This window comes from Hemitrygon akajei, chromosome 9, assembly GCF_048418815.1.
Source record: "Hemitrygon akajei chromosome 9, sHemAka1.3, whole genome shotgun sequence".
In the NCBI taxonomy this organism is placed as follows: domain Eukaryota; kingdom Metazoa; phylum Chordata; class Chondrichthyes; order Myliobatiformes; family Dasyatidae; genus Hemitrygon; species Hemitrygon akajei.
The window spans coordinates 137,865,608-137,890,746 of NC_133132.1; the positions used below are offsets into that span (position 1 = coordinate 137,865,608).

The following is a 25,139-nucleotide window of genomic DNA, read 5'->3' on the forward strand; positions in this document are numbered from 1 at the left end:
CAGCAGCAGTAGCCCTGTGGAATCTACTTTCAGTATCTACTTCTGTATCTTGTCACAAAAACCCTATCCATAGGGTTGCCATGAGTCGACAACGACTTGACAGCTCTCAGCAACAACAAACAAACAAAACGTGTACCCATAGGTGTGAGGAGCTAACCATTTGTTCTCTGATACATTCCAGGCGCAGAAAACATTGGCCACATTTTCAATGCTGACCTTCAACTGCTATTTCATGACTAATGCCTGGGAATTATTCTATTCTGCCATAAACATTTAAAGTTACCCTGTACTCATCTTTCCCAAGTTCAGGAAACTATCATGAGTGAAATGGCCTCAATTACCTCTTCCTGTGTAATGACATCTGTTGATCCACTGAGCACTGATTGCAATCCACTCAATCACTTAAGGCTAAAAAAAATTATGTTGGAATTTCTGCGTGCTAGTAACTCCCTATATGGAAATTTTCACAAATTTAGTGCTGTAAATTGATCTAAAGAATGAGTTGGCAAAGGAGAAAGCCATTTATCCACCATTCTAGCTCTGTGCAAAATGTATCAATTTAATCCTAGTCCCCTACTCCTTTTTCCCCAGCAAGTTTTTCCAATTTCAATCATTTAACCAAATCTATTTTGTAACGCCCCACTGAATCAACTTTCATCATATTTTCATAATAAATTCCAGACCATTACAATTCAGAGTGTAAAAAACATACTACCTCAGTTTATTTTGCAAATGTGGTCTTTTCTCTCACTGTTAACAGTTACTCTGTCAAAAGATTTCAGATTCGTAGAACTGACTGGAGTTGAACTTCTAAATTGTCTCCAATAATATATCCAAAATGGCTGCCATCTTGTTCAGCTCCCTGCCTTAAACAAGAGGCAAAGAGGAACGTAGGAATTGTGACTATTGTCTAGGGCTGAAGAATTCACCCTGTGATCTCATGCTCCTGATTGCAGCCCAGGTGATGGGGCCCCAGAGCTATTCCTGCTCATCTCTGGGCATTTGGTCAATCCTGCTGGGTTCCAGAAAAGCCATTAATGTAAGGAAGGCAGCTTATCATGTTGCCATTCCTGTCCACTGAAAAAGTAACACATGTACACAATGCCACATGGTTTGCTTAATTAATCAGTACATTCCATATAGATGTCAGCTATGATGGCCTGAAAAGATATGGAGACATTAATGTGAGTATAATCACGGGTAGCAGTGTTCTGCATCAGAGGCTGCTGCAGCTCCACTGCCAACCATTTTGAGAACTTTCAGGCTCAAACTAGGCCTTTCCTCTTAAAAATTTATAGGCTAGTTCCTGACAGATTTAGACATCTTAATTTGGTTGTTATTTACTCATTATTAATTGATACTTGCTTATTTAATATTACAGAAATTATATTTACTCTGTGTATTTTCTTAATAAAGAGGCCATTCAGCCCACTACATCAATCCAGCAACTCCATCAGTCCCATTCCCCCCTCTCATTTTCTACAACCTATTCTCTCCCAAATTTACATCAACTCTCAATTCTCCAACCGGTTGCTTTGGGTTCATTTAAATAGCCAATTAATGTACTGGCATGCTTCTGGAATAAGGAGGAAATGGGGGCACACAGAAGAAAGCCACACAGAGACAGGAAGGACACACATACTCCATACAGACAGCCCCAGAAGTCTGGATCAATCTCGGATCACTGAATCAACAGCACCACTTCAAAAGTGATTTGTTTATTGTGCAGAATTCTGGAACATCTTGAGCTCATGAAAGGAATCTCTCAAATAGACTGAGAGAGTACAATTAGTGATGGTTCATAATCACATGCTGGATTGTGGGTGATGGACAAAAAATAGGCAGAATTGGTCATTTCAAAACCATCCAAATCTCTGTTCTTCATCTGTTCTGTTCCTATAGAGGTGAAGCCAGCTAAGAAATTGCCCCTACCTTTCAAATATTTCTTGAAATGCCTCTCAAAACTTTCTCTCCAGCTATTTTAACTTCATTCGTTATACTTGTGCAAGATGGTGGTGGTTTTAAGATTCAAAAGTATGTATAGAGAGGCAGAAATTGAACCATACATTTTCTACTATTACCTTAGAAAAGAATTGCTTAGAGACTTCAACAAAGCAGTGGAAAAGATGAAATTAGAGAGACTTTCTGCCCATTGCAAGAGTTAGGGCTTTGCATAGTTTACAAATGAATTAATCAGAATGTTCAATCTACTGGAACTTAATTTAACTAAATAAAAATTCAAAGCCATCATAGTTAATATGGCTTAGTTTGAACTTCTATTTGGTTTAGGGATTTGTTCAAATATTTATATTATAATATTTAACTATAACATTAAGAAATAAATGTGGAACTTTTCCAGATAGTTAAACTAATGACTAAGTTTGTGTGGTTAAATTGATTAATGAATTACTGTCTAACTAGGCCTCAATAAACCTGTTAGGAAAAAAAAAATCATGAATAGTAACTGCACCATTAAAAAAGATTTCCCAACTGTGGAACCTATTAATTTCACTCCGCCAAAATAAGTAATGAGTTTTCCGTCTGTGGAGTAGGAAGTGGTTTCTAGGTGAGCTTGTGTTCAGTTCAAGGTAAAAGCAATACAGATTATTTTGTGGTGTAAACCATGGAAAATGGAAAAATCTTACAATGCATGACATTCCAATCACCAGAAGTGCTAGTATTGTGACACTCTTTTGACTTTCATGCAGAAGGTAAAATATGAATACATTAGAAACAAAATGTCCCCCCCCCCCCCCCCCTTGGCTCAGCCTTCTGCTATTCATTAGGACACCTGCAAAGCAAACTGGTGGAGTGAGAAACAAAGTGTAAAACAGAGGAGTCTTGAAGAAGGGTCTCAACCCAAAATGTCAATTGTTTATTCATTTCCATAGATGCTACCTGACCTGCTGAGTTCTTTCAGCATTTTGTGTGTTGCTGCAGATGATTTATGGAATGTTTAGCAGGAACAGCTCTCTCAATAGCTTACAATGAAAGTAAAAACCTGAAAACCTGCTTGGTTTGATTGCATAGCTGGTGCACCTGAAAAGTAGAGGCCATTGAACCGCTAGATGTCATAACTCTGCTTTCTCCAAAATTAGTTCTGCTCCATGAGCTGATTAGTGATCAGTAACACCATCTGCAGATTGGCGTCTCCTCTTCTGGCATCAGGTGCAATTTCTCTTTCACTTCAGATTTAAGGAAGGTGGTCAACTGTACTTATTGCTCTTTGCAGCCCTAGGCTTATCAAGTCAGGTCAGGTCATTCTGGATCCAACCTGAACCCACCACCCACAATAACCTGATCTAGAAAAGGATGGCAAGGCAAACTAATTCCCTTAATGCGAGATGAATGCCCTTCATCTCATGGAGCTGAGCAGTTGCAAGCAGCATTTAGAATCTGAATCCTGCATGTTCACCTGAGGACTTGGCTCCCAGAAAATCCCAGTGGATTTTGGCAGCTTTTGCACTAACAAATAACTTTAAATTATTTTGCAATGTTTCTGATAATTAAAAGAATTAAAAATAACTCATAACATATTAAGTTAAAATGGTAAAAAATTAATTATATAGAGTAAATGAACCTCTTGATTGGAAATGCCCTTTTAATAAGGGCCATCAACTCCAATGAAATTGATGAGCTTGCATTTTTTACATCAGCTAGATTGCTTTAACACTAAGAGGACAGAAACATTTTGCCTCTCACCTCACTATCCCATGTCTGAACTCAGCAATAAGTAGCTGTGAATCAGAAGGTCACATGTACTGGCGTTGATCTCTAAATTCTGCAGAATTGCTAGCAACAGGTGAACACAACTCGCTCCACTGAATTTTACCCAACCATTAGATGTCAGCCCTCTTTCAAATTTCAAGGATTCTGATATCTTAATCTTCAAAATATCTGCTGCCTTGTGGGTAAAATTCTCACCTTTTCAACTTTACCAAAATCTTAGGCTTGATAAAAAAAAAGTGGCCCAAGGTTTGATAAATTAGCATAGTATTAGCAACAATACATGTTCGACTACATTCAATCTGCCACTGTAGGACAGCAAAATTTCTTTTCATTTTGACTGGTTGCCTTAAGCCATTTGCAGCTTTCTATTGCCACAGTGACTTTCACATTTCCCAAACCTTGTTTCATTTTGACTGGCTGCCTTAATTCATTTGCACCTTTGCCGCACTGCCTTCATATGTCCCTTAAGACCCTTTATTGCTTAGCCTACAAAGTATTTTGGCAACTTTATCACTGTGATTTCCTTCCTTCTCTCCTCATTTAACCTCTGCACAGTGTATTTCCTCTTTTCAAGTGATTTCAATCATGACCTAGATTCTCTTTCCCATTCTGGTTTTACTTCCCCACAGTCGAGTCCTTAATCCTCACCTTTACACACAGCTGCACACACGCTTTCACCTTTGAAAGCAAATGCAATGCCAACATTCATGGACTAGAATATAAAAACAAGGATGTAATGATGAGTCTTTATAAGACACTGGTGAAGCCTCACTTGGAGTATTTTGAGCAGTTCAGGGCCCCTCATCTAAAGAAGGATATGCTAATATTGAAGAGGGCTCAAAGAAGTTTCACAAAAATGATTCCAGGATTGAAAGGCTTATGTGAGGAGTATTTAATGGCTTTGGGCTTACTGGAATTCAGAAGAATGAGGGGGGGATCTCATTGAAACCTATTGAATGGTGTAAGGCCTAGATAGCTTGGATGTGATGAGGATGTTTACTAATATGGGGGAGTCTAAGACCAGAGGACACAGCCTCAGAAAAGACAGCCATCCTTTTAGAACAGAGATGAGAAGGAATTTATTTAGCCAGGGAGTGGTGAATCTGTGGAATTCTTTGCTACTGGTGGCCGTGTCATTAAAAGTATTTAAGGCAGAGTCATAGAACACTACAGCACAGAAACAGGCCCTTTTGGCCCATCTAGTCGGTACTGAACTGTTAAACTACCTAGTCCTATTGACCCACCCTCCATACTGCTTCCATCCATGTACTTATCCAAACTTCTCTTAAATGTTGCAATCAAACTTGATTCCACCACTTCTGCTGGCCACTCATTCCACATTTGCCCCACCCTCAGGTTGCCTTTAAATATTTTACCTTTTACCCTTAACCTATGATTTCCAATTCGAGTCTTGTATTGACAAAGGTAAGAGCCAATTGGTTGAGAGATTCTTGATTAGTTAAAGCATGAAGGGATATGGAGTGAAGGAAGGAGATTGGGATTGAGAGGAAATGGATCAGCCATGATGAAATGGTGTAGCAGACTCAATGGGCTAAAATGGCTAATTCTGCTCCTATATCTTATGATTTTACGACACAAGACATTGTTTAACTCACTGATCAGTTACTCATTTGCATTAATGTCTGCATTTTTCTACCCATTCAATCCCTCGTCAACAGCAAATAAAATCACTCTTTCCAGTCCTCCTACAAATGTCAAATCACAGAAGGGTCAACGCACAGGAGATAATTCAGTCCATCACATCTGTGCTAGCCCTCTGCAGGAACAATTCAGCTTGTGCTATTCATCAACTTCTTCACATTGCCTGGCAATTTGTTTCTTTTCCAAGTACATGTACCTTTTCAACCCCACAGTGGAGTCTGCATCCATTAAATGTCTGGGTCCATTCCAAATCCAAACCACTTAAATGAGAAATTTATCCTTCTGCTTCCTTTGTAATTCACCTTCGTTTTATATCCCCCCCCCCCCCCCCCCCCGCCAGCTGTCGTTCCTCCAGGTCTTGACTTACCATGTCAACACTGCTGCAGCTGAGCTGATAACTATATATTGATGATTCTGCTTCCAAGGTATAAGATTTCCTAGCCCCATCGCCATACTGTGAAATCACATACCTTTGAGGCCAACTAGCTTAGGCACACTTGCCACAGACATGTCCTGGCTGTGCAGTATTCATAATGATTCATTTCACATCTTGCTCTCCATGACCAAATCCTTGAAACATCCCAACAGTATTCCTTGGATTCAAGATCCAAGTGTCTAATACACAACTGCCTATAAATCTTCTTTTTCTCCAGCTTCCATTTACTACCTGAACCACAAGGGCTTTCCTGGCTCTTACATTTCGGATGAGTTCTGCTATTTCCAATGAATGATGTCGCAGGCCCTGACAGTTCAATCCTATCTGCTAGTCTATGTGGGGTTCTGTACGTTTGTGTCGTCACTAACCTCAGTGTTTCCTGAGGTTATGGATTACATTAAGAGATTTATTAACGATTAGCTTTATTTGTCAGTGTAATGTATTGTTTGCGACAATGGCCAACACAGTCCGAGGATATGCTAGGGGCAGCCTGCAAGTGTTGCTATGTTTCCAACACCAACACAGCATGTCCACAACTTGTTAACCCTAACCCGTATGTCTTCAGAATGTGGGAGGTGCCGGAACGCGCAGAGAAAACCCACGTGACCATGGGGTGGTTACATACAAATTCCTTACAAACAGCAGTAGGAATTGAACCCTAATCATTTGCATGGTAAAGCATTGTTCTAACCACCACACTATGTAGCATAATCATATTACTGTTTAGTGGTTAAAATAAGAAACATCTCTTCTAGACATATACAAAAATTACTTTAGTCCGTCCCTTCAATGTAAGCGAAGACAATAAGGCAACAATGGTTTTATTGTTATTGTGAATGACCTACCAATGTAATGTGAACCTTACAAGTTACTAAGAAGATCTAGACCGTTTTCTTTAGTGGGATCAGTATCATGTTCTTGCGGAATGATTAACATATTATTTACAGCACAAACAGAGAATGATGTCATCCCTCAAGCGATACAATAAAGGTCATGTGTGGGTGTGCTCCCCAGTGTTCTCATTTTATTCCCAATTATGAATTTATAATAGATAAGAATTTCTTAAAGCATAAAAACAAGCATATCATTAAAAATCATTCTGAATATGACAATCACAGTGATCATTCTGCCATAACAGCAAGATGCATATGGAAGCAGGAAAAAGTCTGGCAATTACTATCAGCAGCAGGGATGCTTTTGGAAAATAAAATATGATGGACAGGATTAATGATCACTTGGAAGGACAGGGACCAATCAGAGATGGCCAGAATGGTTTTGTCAAGGGTAGATCCCATATGACCAATCTGGTTGAGCTTTACAGAAGAGTTAACAAACTGAATTAATGTGTTCAGTGCAGTACACATAGTCACAGGGACTTCAGTAGGGCCTTAGGTATCAGATGGCAGACTGGCTTCGAAAGATTAGGGTCCACAGAATCCAAGGCAATTTGGTAAATTAGACTCAATATTACCTTGGCAATAGGAGACAGATAGTAATGGTAGAACGTTATTATTGTGAATGGATATGTGTGACTAGTGGCGTTCCACATGGAAGTATGCTAATATCCCTGATGTTTGTAATATACCGCACATATGTGAATGATTTAAGTGTGGTTATGGGAATATGATCAGTATGTTCACAGATGGCATAAAGATGATGGATCTATCAGCAGCATGAGGGGTAGTCTTGGGCTACAGTGTGTTATCAATAGATTGGTAAAATGGGCTCAGAAAAAAGCAGATATGTCAATCTAGATAAATGCAAGGTGATACTTTCCGAAAGTATGAATAAGACTATACATAAACTGTGAATGGTTGGGTCTGAGGCAGTACTAAGGAAGGGAGGAACCTCGGTGTAGCTCTCCACAGGTACCATTGTAGGTAACAACTTGGATATGAGATACTAGCCCTGTGATATGGGACAACAAAGAGCTTATTCTCCAACTTCTTAGAACATCGGTCAAACATCAGTTGGAGCACCGCCTGCCATTCAGTTCTGGTCACCACACTGTGGGAAAGATGTGATGACGCTGGAGAAGCTGCAGGAGAGATTCACCAGAATGTTGCCTGGGAATGGAGTGTTTTACTTCTGAAGGGAGAATAGGTCTGCTTTCCCTGGAGCAGAACAGGTTAAGAAGGGGCATAACTGAGCTACATAAATAGTAAGGGTATAAACAGGGTACAATGCAGGAAAATGTCCTGATATCCAAGGTAGATAAAACTAGATCAGGGTAAGGGGTAAGAGGTTTAGAGAGGATCTGAGAGTGATCTTTTTTCACCCGGAGGGGTGAGTACCTGGAATGCACTGGCAAAGAGAGTGGTGGAAGCAGAGTCATTGACAGCTTTTAAGAAGCATGGGAGCAGGCAGTTTAAATGGTTCAGCACAGATTAGATGGGCTGAAGGGCCTGTTTCTGAGCTGTACTTTTCTATGACTCTGATTAGCTCTATGTCTAGACATAGAAACCAATGGCCCAAGTCCTAGAAGAAGAGAGTAATACAGACGGGTGCTCACTGATAGGTGTGAACATGGTGTCCTGAATAGTTTGCTTCCATGTATGACACAATGACTATTTACCCTGTCTATTCCTCTTGTAATTTTATGATATATTGTACCTCTATCAGGTCATCTGTCAGTCTATTGCACTCCAGGAAAACACGCCCAGCCTATCTAATTACTTTCCATTACAAAAGCTTTCCTATTCTGATAATAACCCATGAATCCCCTCTGCATTCTTTCCAGTGCAACCACATCCTTCCTGTGGTGTAGCAACCAGCATTACACACAATGCTTCAAGCACCGTCTAACCAATGTTTGGTAAAATCTCAATGCAAGTAATTTTTATATTCTCTGCACTGACCTAAGAAGACAAGTGTGCCGTATGCCTTCTACACCACTCTGTGTGGCCATCTTCAGAGAGCCATAGTCTTAAACACAAACATCCTACTGTTCATCCACGTTTGTTAGCACCCAACATTTGTGCCCTACTCCTTATGGGTTCAAAAAGTGCATCATGTCACACTTGTGGGATTAAGTTCCATCTATCAGTGGAACTTAATCTAAATCTTATACATTTGGATTTTTTCAAGTAATTACCCCACTGCTGACATAGAGGTCAATGGTTCCTAGTTACCTGACTATTATTTTATCCATATTACTCTCCCTGAACTCACTATAATTCCACATCCTTCTCCTTGGTGCATTTACGATCTTGACCAATGGCCTGGTCCCTAGATTCACTAGTTCTGTCCTATATTCCTATATGGACTTCCTTGATCAAGTCCCATACACATGACATACATTTCCTTTATAACCCCCCCGTCAAATCTTCAATATCCTTTGTCACCCAATTTTGCCATCTTTGTTTTTCACCCTGATTAAAACATGTTGTCCCTGAACTCTCTTTTAAAGACTCCCATTTGTCAGATACTTGCAAGCATCTACTCCCATCTACTTTCATCACTGTCTTTCTTACACTATTTAAATCAGGCTTCACTCAATTCAGGACCTTGACATGAGGACCAGTTTTGTCTATTTCTCTATCTTGAAGCTTACAGAATATGGTTACCACTCCAAAGTGTTTGCCCACTGGCACTTCACCACCTGCCCAATGTAATATCCTTAGATAGGCTGAGTACTACCCCATCTCAAGTAGACCTCTTTACAAGTTGTCCCAAATAACTAATTAGGCACGCTTAATAAATTCCACTCTATCTAAATCCCTTGCACTAAGTCAATCTCAGTCAGTCTGGGAAAGTTAAAATTACCCACTATTTTAAATGTATTTTTCTTACACCTTTCTGTGATTTGCTCAGATATTTGTTCCTATAATTCCATCAAATTACTGGGTGCCTTATAACTGCAGCAAATGGTTGTACAAAGATCACTCCCTCATTAACTCCTGCACTGCACAATGGCCATTCTCTTGTTTACGCTAATCAGTACTGTCTTACCTCGTTATCTTTTGCATACCCTCCATCATGCCTAAAACTTTTACTTAAGCTTGCCCTTCTCTTAACTACATCTCCAGAAATGCATTAATATCTTAATTCCAAGCGTTGATCCACACTCTAAGCTCACCTGAATCTCTAATGAGTTTCCTTGCATTCAACAAATACCTACTAACCCTCCCATGCTCCTTAATCTGCACACTGGACTTATTTGATTTACCCATTTTATTTTTCTCCCACCTACTTCCTACCCCTCCTGCCATTTTAGGTTAAACCCTCTTGAGTAAAACGTATGTCCTTGTCCTTCATCCTCAGCCCCTTCTATACAGTAGCTGAAGATTGAGTTTGCAGCCACCAAAGGTAAGGCTTCAAGAAATTGACAATGAAATTTAAATCTCGTTTCAAAATATAACTGAGAAATAAATAATTTAACCTATTTCTCCACAAAAATGCCACCAGTGCCAAATCGAAAGTGGTAAAATTTTAGTTATTTGTTCTTTCCTTCAAGAAAGAAAAAAGTGCATTAATTTTGTGCTTTTGAAGATCACCAACCCCAAAGCCCTTTGTGCCCATGACCTACTTTGAGAACATTCCTTCAGTGTTGATGCATGAAATGAGGCTTTCAACTTAATTACAGCAAGTTCATACAGAAGTCAGCATTAACAGAATTTAGGGAAAAATTAAAACCAGGGCACAGTGCACCAATGTAGCTATTTTGCATATAGAACAACTGATCACTGCTATTACGTGTAAAGACCAGTTGTAATGTATTAACAAGAAAAGAGAGTGCACAGAAGGAATTTTTAAAAGTAACAGTAGTGGAAGAGACTGTCTTGAAAAAGCAAGGGTGAACTTGATGTGAAAAGAGCTCAGCCTGTTTCTTCCTAATCCATTTAACAAGATTTCCAAACACCATGGGATCATGACGATGATTATTTTAAAGTAATTATTAACTGATTTTGCAGTTTAGTTATTATCTAGCTCATTACATGTATAAAACTCTAACCATTGACTCTTTTATAGTATCAGACTTGTTTCAGTTTGCAACTCAATACCTCAAAACACTCCAAAGTTGAAAGAACTTTTCCTGTTTAAGAAATAAACTAAAGGGTATTGTGTCTCACGTTCTAAATAAGGCAGCTGAGTACAATTTGGCTAACAATTATGCTTATTTATTTATTCCATATTTCCTTTCAACAGAAGAGGCCATTTGACCCATTGCATCTACACTAATTAAATAGGATGTAGATATTGTTGGATTAGGCAATATTTCTCACTAATTGCCTTTCCACTGAGTGGCTAGTCCAGGATCAATTCATGGAGCAATTGAAAATCAACCATAGTGCCCTAAGTGCAGACACTAAACAGGTGTAAGCATTAAATTTACTTCCTCAAAGAACATTAATTGCCTCTTTGGTTCTATCTATTTAATTAGACTTGCAAAGTATCCATTGCTATAATTGTCAACTTTATGAAATGTTTAATGGATCTGTTTTTATATTTTTTAAATTTATATAAATTCCAAGTTACGTTTTTAATCGTATTGAAACATGCGATAGTAATACTCTTTTGCCTTCTTAAAGTTATTAAGGGTTGTGTCTATTTTTCAAGCTTTGGTCCAGACAAAGAATGAGGGTTAAATAGCAAATCTGTAATGATCAGTCAAGAAATAATGTTATTCTGCTGTTGGCTTCTTGTTCCACATGCCTGGCCCTTTATAGACCATCCTTAATTCCATATCCACATGATGGCTGCAAACTATAGGCATTACATTGAAAGACTAATCTGTATTTTTGCATCAAACACATCAATTTTCAATGGTTTGTTAATCTGTTGAAGAATAGTGACTTATGAACATTTTTGTGGTTTGTGGCATTCTCTGCGGCAGTCTCAGTGATTTACACCCCATTACTTTATCAAACAGTGGGACACAGGATTAAGTATACACTTGCAGCCAGTGCTGCAAGTCTGGAAGCAGTTGGCGAATGTGACCAGAATCCTACAGCTACCTTGATGAGCATAACACTGATAGGTATACATCTCCAACCATTTGTTAATCCAGATGTGTTTCCATAATGGAAAGGAAAATGAGAAAACCTGGATTTTATGAAGTATTGAAAATCTCCTATATGTCAGCCAAATTCCATGCCTCTGCATGTGGATTAAATCCCATTCAAACCAGGACTTCCCCTACCAATGGCAATCATCTTCCTTCTCGCACAGAGCTGATCTGGACCATTATCCTGGAACCCCCCAGACATTAATCTCTATTTTGCTTTATCAGTGTTAAACCTGTTCTCCAGTCTGCCATACCTATACTAAACACTGGTTATTAGCCTGCTTGCATTGAAAATACTCACTGAACAATCTTATCTATGGCACATCTGATTACTATCATACCTTATCTGTGATATTCCCGGGCTTGACCATTGAACCAGTCTTGAGGGTTGTTAACTCTAGAATCCCTGAGTACTGATCTGTGGTTGGAATGACTCCTTTTGCCACAGTGTCTTATTCTTAAGCAACCCTTAAGGTTGGGAACTACTTGCTCTAACTCCACTTCTGAAGTCAAATCCGGCCTAAGTGGAATCGACAAGTAGCAGATGGTGCTTGATGAAGTGGCTTGATGATAATTTGGGATGTTGTGTGCCCTTTTTGCTGTTTTTACTTGGCCTCCACATGCTCCCAATTTGACATCTGAGTTGAGTCGCGCCTTCTTGAATGCTCCTTTTTATCAATCATGGGCTGAGGATTTTTGTGAGTCAGTAAAGGCCTTATGTTTTTCAAAGAGACTATAAGAACACCCCTGAAGCATTTTCTGACCTTTCTGAGAATTTTTTGCCATGATAACGTTTGTAATTAAGTTCCTATTTTGGGAATCCAGCATCAGAAAAACAGATAATGCGGCCTGTTCACTGGTGCCAGTGGAGCTTGATGACAAGGGATGTTGGCTTGCCAGAAAATAGACCAAGCTTTGTTTCTCCTACCATTGTATTAGGAGGCTTCTATGACATGTTTGTGGATTTTCTGTGGTGTTAAGTTACTGATTCCCCGTTGTCTCAAAGTGATATAGGAAGCGAACAATCACTGTTGCTTAATAGACTGTGAGCTTGGAGCTGCGTTTGAGTTGTTGCACTTCTGCTCCATTGGCTGGTCTCCTCATTTTTCTTTCAAACAATCATCACCAGAAGTGGTGGCTAATAGCTTCTTTTTCTGTCCTGACTGGGAACCAGCCCCTGAGACACAGAAAGTGAACCATCCTTGTGAGGGTGTCAGTTTGGGACTTGTTTGGTAATGTGAAATAGGGGGTAGTTAGCATAGTATCTGTAATTTTGGAGTGACAGAAATTGTGATGAACTTTGAACTGAAATTCAATGTTGAAAAACGCTTTTGCATTGTCTGGAAAGGCTACATACAATGACTGGTACTGCACCATATGTTGTTCTTAGATTGGCCTTGCTGTGGAGATCATGCACTCTTGACAAAAAAGAATTCATATTGGACTTTTGGAAGGGGATATTTGGCCACATGGAACTGAGATAATAACCTTCAATAACCAGAACAATGAAATAATTAAAACACACCTTTCAATGATATGCCAAGTCTTTACAGCCTGTTTTGGTGTACTCAGTCATTTACAATATTTGCTCATTATGCTGGAAAGGATTTCAACAATATATTCAGGAAGGGAGTGGAAAGTCACTGCCAGTTGCTTGTGTATTTGTGTTGCTGTTACAGTTCCCATGTTTTAACAATGACTGTTGCTTTACCATCAGAAATTCCAGATCAATGCTCCAGCTGGCCAAAATGGAGTTTGTAAAGATTTAGCATACACAAAACGTGTTTTGAATTTTCATTTTATTCTGTATTAATATTTTGATTTGCCTTAATTCCAATATTTATGTTCCAGAGTCTATTTTAACCCCTGCAAAATCTTTGAATATTAAGATTCAAAGATGAATATTTTCAATTGTTTGATTTGGTGTCCTTCAATGCCACTGTTTTATTTTGCACAATTCAGTTACGTCCTTTCAATTGGCTGTCTTGTCCCTCTTGTCAGTTTTGTGAAGTGCTGATGAAGGAGACTTAGCAAGTTGCTACAATTTATCTTGCAGATGGTGCATTTTGTTACAATAAGGTACAAGTAGCGTAGGACAAAGAGGATGTTGGTGGTAGAGAATGAGACATCAAGGGTGTTGTTTTGTTCAAGATGGTTTGAAGCACTCTGTTGTTGGAGGAGCATTCATCTAAGCATAAGCAGCGTTACATCAAATTTCTGACTTGCTCTTTGTTAATGGTAGAATTTCAGAAGTCAGCAAGTAAGTCACTCATCGTAGCATGCCCAGCCTCAGAACTGCTCCTGGAGACAAGTACTTACATGGCTGATCTTGTTCAGTGTCCAATCAGCAATATCCCCCTTATCCCACCATATCCATGATGTTGGTGGTCAGAGAATGGAAATTATAAGGTCTTGAATCTGAAGAGTAGAGATTTGGAATCTTTGATTAGAGGTGTCCATTACCTGACAACAAAATATTACAAAATGTCACTTCCTATTATCAGTCCACCCCTAAACATGGCTTAGGAATTGCCAAATGAAGGTAGGGATTTCTTCATTCTTCAAGCATTTGCAAATAAAATCGAAGTCTTCAGAGTAATTAATGGACATCTCCACTTGTGACCTGAGCAACAGCTATAGTGACGTTCTGGAAAAGGGATGAGCTGTCTTCAACAATCCTTCCCATGTTCTTTTGTTCTAGATTTTCTTCTTGAATTTCACCATGGGTCCTTGATGTCATACTTAATCAAATTCTGTTTGTTTGTTGGTTGCAGGGATATTCTCATCAGTGTCTTTTGGTATTCAAAGACCAAAGTAAAAATGAGTTTTGAAGCCAAGTGGTCCTATTGAAACTCAAACTGAACATGTTGGTGAGGAAGCAGTACCTTACAGCAATGTTCTACCACATTTCTGGTGTTTGACTCATCAAACAGGAATTGGATTGATCTTTGTTTCCTCTGGGCCAGACATACTGGGGTAAATTTTCACATCTCATTCAGTACAGCCTACTTGAGGGCCTGAAACCTCCCACCTCATTTTGCTGACTCCTGACAGCTGCTCATATCTGGAAAGCAGAAAACCAGAACTTGGGAGACCACTAAATAATTCCTGGCAGCCTTTTTTTCAGGCTTGCAGCAAGTAGAATCACTTCAGTGCAGTCCAAAAATCACTGAGCTAAGTTCCAGGTTCCACCTTTTAGAAAGAAACGAGGGATTTGTAGGGTTGTACTAGTATTGAAAAGTTATTAGACAGGTTTCAAAAAAATGTACTGGAATGGTTCCAAGGATGAGGGGCAATAGTTACATGAATAGATGGGCAAAACTTGGATTGTTTCATGGCAAAGAAGTTTCAATAGAGTTGTCTGATATTATGAAAAGTTTAAATGCAGCAAATAAAGAACACGTTTCCAATAGCTTAAGGATCGGTGTCAAGAGAGAAGAAATTTAATGTTATTCTTGAAAGAAATAAAGGGAATAGAGAGGAAACCTTTTTACTTCGCAAGTAGTCAGAGTTTGCATTGTTTCAAACATTGGTAGATACATGTTTGATAACACAACTGAAACATGAATTCAATTAATTTAAACAAACAAGGAAAGCAAAATGTGAAAGTACTGGTGCTGAATTATTCATTAATACTACTCTTCAACATCCCATTTCTTCTCACAATGACTGCTTATGTTGAGATTATTATATTCCTAAATCTTTTCCAAAGATTGTCACCTTTTCAAAGTGGAGAGGCAAATGAGTTTCTGAGATCCTGACAGCTATGCTGTCTAGAGCTTAGCTCTTGGTAGGGTCACCAATGGCAGTAAAGTAAAGGAGAAGGTTCCAGACAAAGAACGATTCAACAAAGACCTCAGTGGTGGTGCTAACAGAAGATGATGATACATCACAATGGCAGTGAAGGCAGAGGAAGGCTGCTGCAGCAAAAGGTCCCTAGATGTCTTGTATGCCACAGCACTGGACCCTGACCTTAATCTGTCAAGGACCATGCAATGACTGTTTCATTCGTTAGCTTCCCTCTTTAAACCAAGTCACACAAAGGCATTCTCCATTAAGGGAATAATCCCTTGGGAAAACATCATAGACAACTCAAGTGATTGGACTACTCCTAGATACGTCAGTCCAACGCAATAGCTGTTGTTAAGGGCAAAATGACTATCTACAATAACAGCTATCTGCAATGATTCCTGCTCCATGAAGTTTCTCACATCATTCAGATCAGGGTGTGAGGTACAATGGCATAGACAAAATCAATATATACCTCACAAACAAGAGAAAATCTGTAGATGCTGGAAATCCAGTATATACCACACCATATCTTTATGTATCAATATTTATCTCTCACCAGCTAGTTTGAATGTTGCACTGGTGGAGGCAATCTGCCAGACTAATATCTCTTAAATGCAAACACAAAAATATGAAACAGTTCTGATGAAGAATATATGAGCTGAAATGTTAATTCTATTTCTCTTTCCACAAGCACTGGCTGATCCACTGAGTAATTTTTGTTTCACATTTCCAAGAGCTGCAGTGTTTTCTGATATTCATGAAATGGCCCTGCTCTTCATTTTTTTAAAAAAAACTTCTCGATGTCAGTTTTGTGTTCAAAACTAAATTGCCTTCCAACTTTTATGATGCACAAATATAAAATTATATGGGATCTACATACATACTATTATGTACAGCTATGTTCTCTCTAAGCTGTGTGCGTGTGCGCGTGCACACACATTTTTCAACCAGCGCACAAAGGAAATTAATCTGCGCACAAATGGTTAATTACCTAAAATAATGTAGTAATTAATTATACTTACTGAAAATAATCTTTTAGCTAAATGTTTCTGTTAACTAGTTAGTCAGTTTTTCAAATACCACAATGCATGTCACTAATTTACATCACCTCACCTTTCCTGTTCTGGTTTGTACAGCTGCATCATGGCGGCAGCCATCTTTGGCGGACAGTATTCATATCGTAAAGTTTACAAAGATCTGTTTCAAATCCTGTAGATAGCTTAATAAATTTTTATTGAAAAAAATATTGATTCACTACGTCAAATTCAAAAGAAGCGAAAGGCGTGAAGCGCAAAAGAACTGCAAATTTGTGTGAAGTTGAATAGCTTAACAAAATAGTAGAAACTGCCACACCTAAAGCTCATGAGGTCATGAACTTCCAGCTATGAGAAATATTTATGTATGATTAGGAAACTGGAGTTATCTGTTTGTATTGTCGTGATGCGAAAGTTGCTGGAGAATTTGCTAGTGGAAAGAAGTGGGATGATATTTGGAAACTTGACTTTTTGAAGCATCATTTGACAAGTAAATCGCATTTGGATGGCGTACAAAAGCTCAGGCAACAGAACCCGTCATTACCTGTTGTAGGAGTGCTACGCATGTTACGGTTGAGTACAGATGAGCAAGAGCGAAAACGATCAAACCCAGAGGTGATTAAAGAATGGATAAATGCCAAAGACAGGAGAGAGAAAAAATAACTGAGTGACTTAAATATGTGTGTTATTTTGTTGTTATTCTGTGCAGTTTTATGTCAAATATTTTGTAAACCTACATAAACTGTGCCATGTGTGCATTCAGTGCGCACATACTTCTGTCACAGGAAAAACATTTGCACAACATAAGATTTTTGCGCACACTGACTACTAAAAATTAGGGGGAACATTGACGTACAGTTACTATTCTGTATTCCCATAGCATCCAAGACATCTTCAAGAAACGTTGCCTCAAAATAATGCTGTCCATCATTAAGGACCCCCATCAGCCAAGACATGCCTTCTTTTCACTGTTAACAACAGGAAGGAGGTACAGAAGCCTGAAGGTACATACTCAGCAATTCAGGAACAGCTTCTTCCCCTCTGCCATCAGTTTTCTGAATGGACATTGAACACATGACCACTACTTCACTATTTTTTATTTCTGCTTTTGTACTACTTAATTAACTATTTGATATACATATATATACTTAGAATAATTTGCAGTTTTTAAAATATATTATTATGTATTGCATTGTAATGCTGCCACAAAGTTAACAAATTTCATAGCTGATGATATTAAAACTGATTTTGATGAAGTGACTAGCTCCGTATTGTCACCACGAATGAGGAAGAAAATCATTAAACCACACAATCTTGGTCCTCAATGAGACAATCGAAGGACTGAACCCCAGCGCTTGTGCTGAACACGTGCATGGACACAAAAAGACATTTACATAGATCTCTACATTTCCACTTCAATGGGCCTAAACATTCAGCATGTGGTCAGAGCACAACAACTTGCAACATGATTGACAACTGGTTTTGAAATTTAAATATTTCAGATTACCTTCTCTGGTTAAGCAGTGCCTTCTGACATGGAGTGAAGCTTACCGTTCTACCATTATCTGCTTTAATAATAGAATGCTAGAAACCAGAAACACAATTCTCAGACTTTGGAAAGATAACACTGCTGCAGCTGAAACAAATAACAAAAAGCTAAAATGAGATCCATGGTTAAGTTTGACATACCATTATATGGAACAGAAGCTCAAATATCTTCACTGATTAAAGTTCACTGAAGGTGATACAAAGGTGCACAATTCCTTGCTGCCTTTTCTCTTAAAAAAAAGTTCAGCATTTCCTGTCAATGTTAAATATGTTTCTCCTGTCATTTACAGAAACCACCCCCACTTCCTGTTTTCAGCACGAGTCTGAGAAATAAGGCCTTACAATATTAGCTATGTTACAGACAGCAGACAGAATCGACTTGCACATGCTCTCAGGCCACTGGGTCTATAGGTCACCAACCAATATTGTTCTTGGACATAGATCTTCTATTAAATACTATTATCCTATTACTATTTGATGCTTAAATAACTTCACAATATTTCACTAACCTAACTAGTCATACAATTCTAGGTTCTTTCCCATGATTTCCTCCTTTCTATCTTATCTCCACTTGCAGATGACACAACTTGGATTTCTTTGAAAACCTAATGTCAGGACCACTTCTTGCTCAACAGGGAAAGCTCTTATCACTCCCCACGAAGAACATTATCTCATGCTCAAAGCCTTAGTGTCAGGTTTTATACTTTATCGTATTGCTTAAACTTAAATTATAGTCAAGATATCTTTTGCACACCATGGAGGATCAGATTTGCCATTTTTCAACTCTTTATTCAACAAGCTGATTTGGTCCCTTGTTCCAAGAAAGATCTTATTTGCTCTTTCAGGGTTATCATGAGCAGAAACTAGCTTGAAAAACTAATCATACCACCCCATTATACTTATGTTCAGAAAATCCTATCATAGATTTGATCAAATGTAAATGGTAAGATTCAACTAATTCACAATCCAAATTTTTGGTGAATTTTCTAACCCACATCAAAAATACTGGAACATAATGGTTCAGCTTCTCTAAAAACTCTAACAGAAACTCAGAAGAGTAAAGAGATGATTCAATTGTGGGTGAGAAAGCAAGACTCCACAACGTGTGAGAGTCATCTAGTGTTAATTCAGTGTATTTATCTATGCAGAATTCTGCAAATTTATGTGATGTAAACCAGCATGCAAGCTTATGTCTATTCTTCATAAAACCTTCTGGCCAGAAAGAAAGGATTAAAGACAAATATATCTAGAGATTAAGGCAATTGTTTGCTAGTTGTAGGATTCTAGCTGATCTCAGAAATAATCAAAAAGTTTGAATATTTGTCCAGTTCAATAAAGATAAAACAGAACATTTTTTTAAAATTCTCTCTCACTTCCTATCACCCTTCCCCCTATCCGTCATCCTATCATTTGAAAGTGTATGTGGGCAGTAAAACAGACTGATATCAAAGTTTGGATTCCTGTCAGTCAGCCAGTCAACTTCCTCCACAAGTACACCCAGGAAAGTGAGATGGAAAGTGTGGTGACCTCACCACCTTTCCACTTGATTATAAGGTCTGTATCTGCCCTAGCAAAAGCCATACTTCTTAAAGTGGGTAGTGAATCAGTGTCAGTGGGTGGAGAAAGAATAACCTTGCAACTACATCAGTGCTACATCACTGCCTCCAGTTTGGCAATCAATTGGTATGTGGGCTGTATTTCTCGATTAGTCAGTCTCTTGCTCACATACTTAGGTTTGATTTCCTTTCAAACTTTTCTCTTGAAGTCTTCTATTCATGCAGTTTCAGATTTCGTACTGCTGATTGCGTGCTTGTATTCTCCAAAGATTTTAGTAGCTTCATCATCTACTATAAACATCTCCCTTCACTGTTCCATCCCTAACCTTCTTCCAAAGATGCTTATTTCAACACCGGTGCAATGGATGCACAAGTGGCCTAAATCAATCTAATCTGAATGTTAGATATTAACAGCCATCTATTGCCATGAACGTAAAATCCAGGAACTATTACACAGCACAAACTAAAACAAAACTAGAAACATCAGACATAAATGCGGAGGCGGACTGAAGTCAAGATGGCACTGAAAGACGACTCCTTTGCTTGCATCTTCGGAAACAGCTCTATTTCTATCTTTGATATCTCTTTTTTTTTCCTTTTCAAGGTTCTTTTGAAGACCCTAACCTGGAGTTACACTCTGACTTCAGTTCTTCGCGGGAACAGGACCTGCTCTCGGGGCCTCACGACCAGCAGCTTTTTGATATCCCAAGGACGCAGCCTGCAAGACGAGCACACTTTCTGGGGTTCCGGGTTTTCGTGGCTCTGGGGACCTGCTGATTCTGGGCCGGTGTCACTGACTGAAGTGTCGCGGGAGAACACGGAACATCGGGAGCAGAGGGTTGACTGCCGGGGGTTGTGTGTCTGGACAGCTGTGCCTTCCTGGTGCTGACTCTCTGGGCGCAGAGCTCAGAAAAAGAGATGCAACAGACTTTTAACATCGTAAATCAGCAAACTGTTTGTTATGCTCCCCTCTCGCTGTGAAACAGGGACACCTCTTTTTCCTTTATTAGGGGGAGAGAGAGAGCCTGTGGTATGTTGAATTACCGAGTGAATGAGTAGTCTTTGGGGTACTGCAATTCTGTGTCATTATTGATGCTTTGCTGCACGCTTAAGTGCTCAGTAGAGGGTGCCGATGCTTTTTTGCTGGTGGGAGTGGGGGCTTGTTGCCTTGTTGCTGCTTGTGTGTGGCAGGGAACTTTGGGGTTCTAACTGTCTAAACGTTTTAACTATCATTCATTCTTTGGGGCTCTCCTCTGTTTTCTTCCATTTGTGAAGGAAAAGAATTTCAGGATGTATGTTGTATACATTTCTCCGGCATCAAATATACCTATTGAAACCTAAACATTTTACTCTGGAAATAATCATTCACTTTAGAATACAGGAAATAAAATTTATAAATTGGCTGTACATAAATACAGCCAACTTGTTGCAGGGGTGGTGGAAGAGGACAAGCCCAATCTGTGGAAGAAGAACAATGAGACATATCCAAGCTAAGTCCAATTTAACTGGCTGTCAGACTTGTTGGAAACTTTTAGGAAGTCCTAAAAGTCCCTGAAATCTACAAGTGGTCAAGAACTATCAAGTTAAAATTGCTACACATTAAAAAAAAGCTAAGCACTAAAAAATTATCTCAGTTAATTTAAAATCATAGATCACATAATTACCTTTGTGACATGCAGCTGTTCCTCTGCAAATACTGTTAATGCCACAGCTTTGAATTGCCATTGGATTCCATGCTGGAGCACAGTTGGGGAAAGGCGGAAATAACTGGCCAGGGCAATCAGGATTTCTGCATTCACATCTGTAAACTTGAGAATCCTGAACTTAGTGGCACTTACATAAGGAAATGCCAACAGATTCATGCTGATATTGCAGCATTTCCCTGCAAGATCTCAGGTCATTAAGTCATAAAGATACAGAGTACATCTATTATCAAAGAATGTGTGGAGTATACAACCCTGAGATACGTCTTCCCAACAGACGGCCACAAAACAAAGAAAACCAAAGAACCTGTTCAAAAAAAAAATCAACCCCCCCCCCAAACAGGCGAAAAAACCCAAATTGAGCAAATAGCAACATAAAAGAAAAAAAAACAAGCAAAAAAACACAGAATATAAAACATAACATTGACAGAGTCCAGGCATATTCAGTTTAGCTCAGTGCTCATTATCTGCAGGCCACCCCAATTCAAAATCGCCCAAGATAGCAATAAGATAGAATGACTAGAAACACATCATAATGTGAAAGAAAGAGTCCAATCCACAAATGGCGTTGATTAAACCTTGCCCAAGACCCAGGACTCCGGCACCATCTTACAAAAGCATCGGGGCAGAGAGAGACCACTTAAATGCAGGGATCTTTCCCAGGAGCAGTGAGCAAGAGGGAGCGAGAGAGAGACAGTCACATGCAGGCACCTTCCTCCAACAGCAATGAACAAGAGACTGGTAAGACAGTGCTGAACACCCACTCGCCTTCTGCACTTGCCTCGAAGATTGTAATCTCCCTCAGTGCTTTAATTGGCAAGATCAGTGAGAAACGGAGTCAATCATGAGCTTGTGAACCATCACCAGGCTTCTTGGCCTTGAGGCTGCATGCTTCCTTCAAACCCTCATGGAAGACACTTGGAGACAGCGATTCGCTCCATTAGCCCGAAAACACACCACCAAAATGTAGATCACAGGCTCCAACGGTGGCAGGACCACATTTGAAAGAAAAAGACTAAGTGAAAGAAGGAGTTTTGTGAGCCATCGGGAGGAAGTTGCCCTTGGTGAAATTTAGCATGATAATCTTACTATGAAGTGCCTTGGATGTTGGTTGTATTAAAGGTGCTACAGAAATGGCAGCTGCTTTCACTTTTTGACTTCCACTCCACCAAGGATGCATTAAAATATGGATGAGGCTGATCGGTCACATTTCAAATAAAAACAGATATAAATGGAATAACTCAACAGATCAGCATTTGAAATACTGACTGCTTCTTTCACTATGGATGCTCTCTGGCTTATGTATCTTCATATATATCATGGTATTTTATATAAATATATTATGATATGTTTGATAATACTCCTGTATTTTCAATTTTTGTTTTGGATTTCTAACATCTGCAGATTTCTTCTATTGCTAAGTTTCTAAACTTTCGAGTGACTAACAATGAGCAGTCTGACTTACTTGTTTTAAGAGTCCACTGCATTTGTCATTTGTTTGATTTGGATGGGTCAGTTACATGCATATTTAACTTATTTAAACAAAAAGATGAAGCAAGGCTTTCACTTTAATTGTTTCCTTCGGGATCTTTTGCTGTTACCAAGAAATAACAAACCAACGGCCCTCAGTCACAGTGGACCTTCAACCAGAAGCATATATTTCTTTCTTGCAATGTCAGGTATTAGAGAATCCTCTCACCTCCCATTTTATTACAAGAGGAGGCACAAAGATACATGCAACAACTTTATTTTTAGCAATAACTTTTTCCAGGTGTTTTGACTGAACTGTTGGTTATCTGATTCTATTTTGGGAAGTTCCTGTTACATACTACAGATTTTTTAAAACAATATATGTTTACTTCTAGAAATCACTTCTAATCTGTTGTGTGCTATTCAATGATCTAATGCAAAAATCCAATTCTGAAAATAACTGGATGTGTTATTGCATATTTAATTGTAATATTCTTAAAATCAACATCACCTTGTATTGTCATCTGGATGACAAATCAATTTAGCTTTAAAACATAATCATAAAACATATCATCCAACACAAATTCAGAATCAGAAATCAGCTAATATGTTAATTCTTTTTACACTACTGTGCATCACTATGTTACATCCAATCCCCAACAGCACAAATTATATCACAGCTATTCAAAGGCTCTTCAATTGTTTGGCAAGATTTATAAGGGCACAAGTTCTTATGTCCAGCTGTGTTGTTGGGTCTTTGTACTTTTGGTTTGCTGGTTCCCTGCAAATTTTGACAGCTGAAGTGTTTGAGGGTGATTGTAATAGAGCGAACGTACTTGATTGATAATTGGGAGTGAGATGCAATTAATCTGCCATCCATTTAGAACTCATATTGTTAGCCAAGTTAAGTTAACTTAACTGAAACTGAAAGTCTTAAAATTAGATTCAGGCTCATAATCACTGACATATGTCATAAAATGTGTTGCTTTGTGCTAGCAGTACAGTGCAAGACAAAAATTACTATAAATTATAATAATTAAGAGGAATAATAAGGTAGTGTTCATGGGTTCATGGACTGTTCACAAATCTAATGGCAGAGGGGAAAAAGCTGTTCCTAAAACTTTCAGTGTTGGTCTTCAGGCTACTGTACCTTATTCTTGATGGTAGTAATAAGAGGGCATGCATCGGATGCAGAGGGTCCTTAATGATGGATGCTGCCTTCTTGACAAACTGCCTTCTGAAGAAGTCGGGGGGATAGTACCTGTAAAGGAGCTGGCCAACTCTACAATCCTCTGCATCCTCTTTCGCATTGTATCGTCTCTACCAGGTGGTGATGTACCCAGTTCAGAATGTTCTCCACGGTTTATGTGTAGAAATTTGCTAGAGTCTGTGATGATATACCAAATCTCCTCAAACTCCTGATTAAGTATAGTTTCTGGCATGCCTTTTTCATGATCGTATCAATGTGTTGAGACTAGGATAGATCCTCTGAAATGTTGACACCCGAACTTGAAGCTGCTCACCCTTTCCATTGCTGATCCCTCAATCCAGACTTACCCTTCCTTAAGTCCACAATCAATTCTTTTGCCTTTCTGACATTGCATGCAAGACTGTTTTTCTGACACCACTCAAAAAGCCAATCTAAGCGCTTATGTACGTACACCTCCTTGTTGCAATATCATTATCATGCAATTTGTATTATTTTTTTTAAATTGCAGTCAAGAAATTCCGTACAATGAAATAGGACATGAAAATGCAAAGAAATGTTTATTTTTCTACAACCAGATGCTTATTATTGTGCATATATTTAAAGTTCCTATTTTCTCTAAAGATGCAGTATATTTTACTTGGAGGTAACATAAATTTTGGTGGCATCCTTCCTGAAGTAAAATTCATTTTCAGTCTACTTTTCTCAGAATACTTCCATCAAACATCTTGGTTAGTTCCTTTCAGATTATGACAGGTAATGTGATTTACACCTCATGTAATAGAACTTTGGCTGCTAGTAGGAATTACCATTTGCAACGTTGCCCTTGCACCAGGTAAACTGGCAATCTTATTAACGGACCTAGAAATGAACTCTTACACAGATTCCTTGTTGGGCTAATTATTGGTGTCAGAAATCTAACATCAATTATTTTACCATATAGAATGGTTAGTAAAAGAATACAATTTCTTTAGAATTTCATCTGTGTGATATCA

General features: G+C 38.7%; 1 protein-coding gene across 16 annotated transcripts in view; it reads right to left on the bottom strand.

Moving 5' to 3' along the window:
* Nucleotides 1-25,139, bottom strand: part of dnmt3ab (DNA (cytosine-5-)-methyltransferase 3 alpha b) — a 483,274-nt gene that overhangs the window by 346,474 nt on the left and 111,661 nt on the right. Inside the window, exon 1 of one of the 16 annotated variants that reach the window (XM_073057079.1) lies at nt 18,350-18,412. The exons of the other annotated variants lie outside the window; for them this stretch is intronic. Within the exon in view, the coding sequence (XP_072913180.1) occupies nt 18,350-18,352 (3 nt within the window). The 5' untranslated portion in view covers nt 18,353-18,412. Of the gene's footprint in view, nt 1-18,349; nt 18,413-25,139 lie in introns of those variants that run through there. 16 annotated transcript variants of the gene reach the window in all.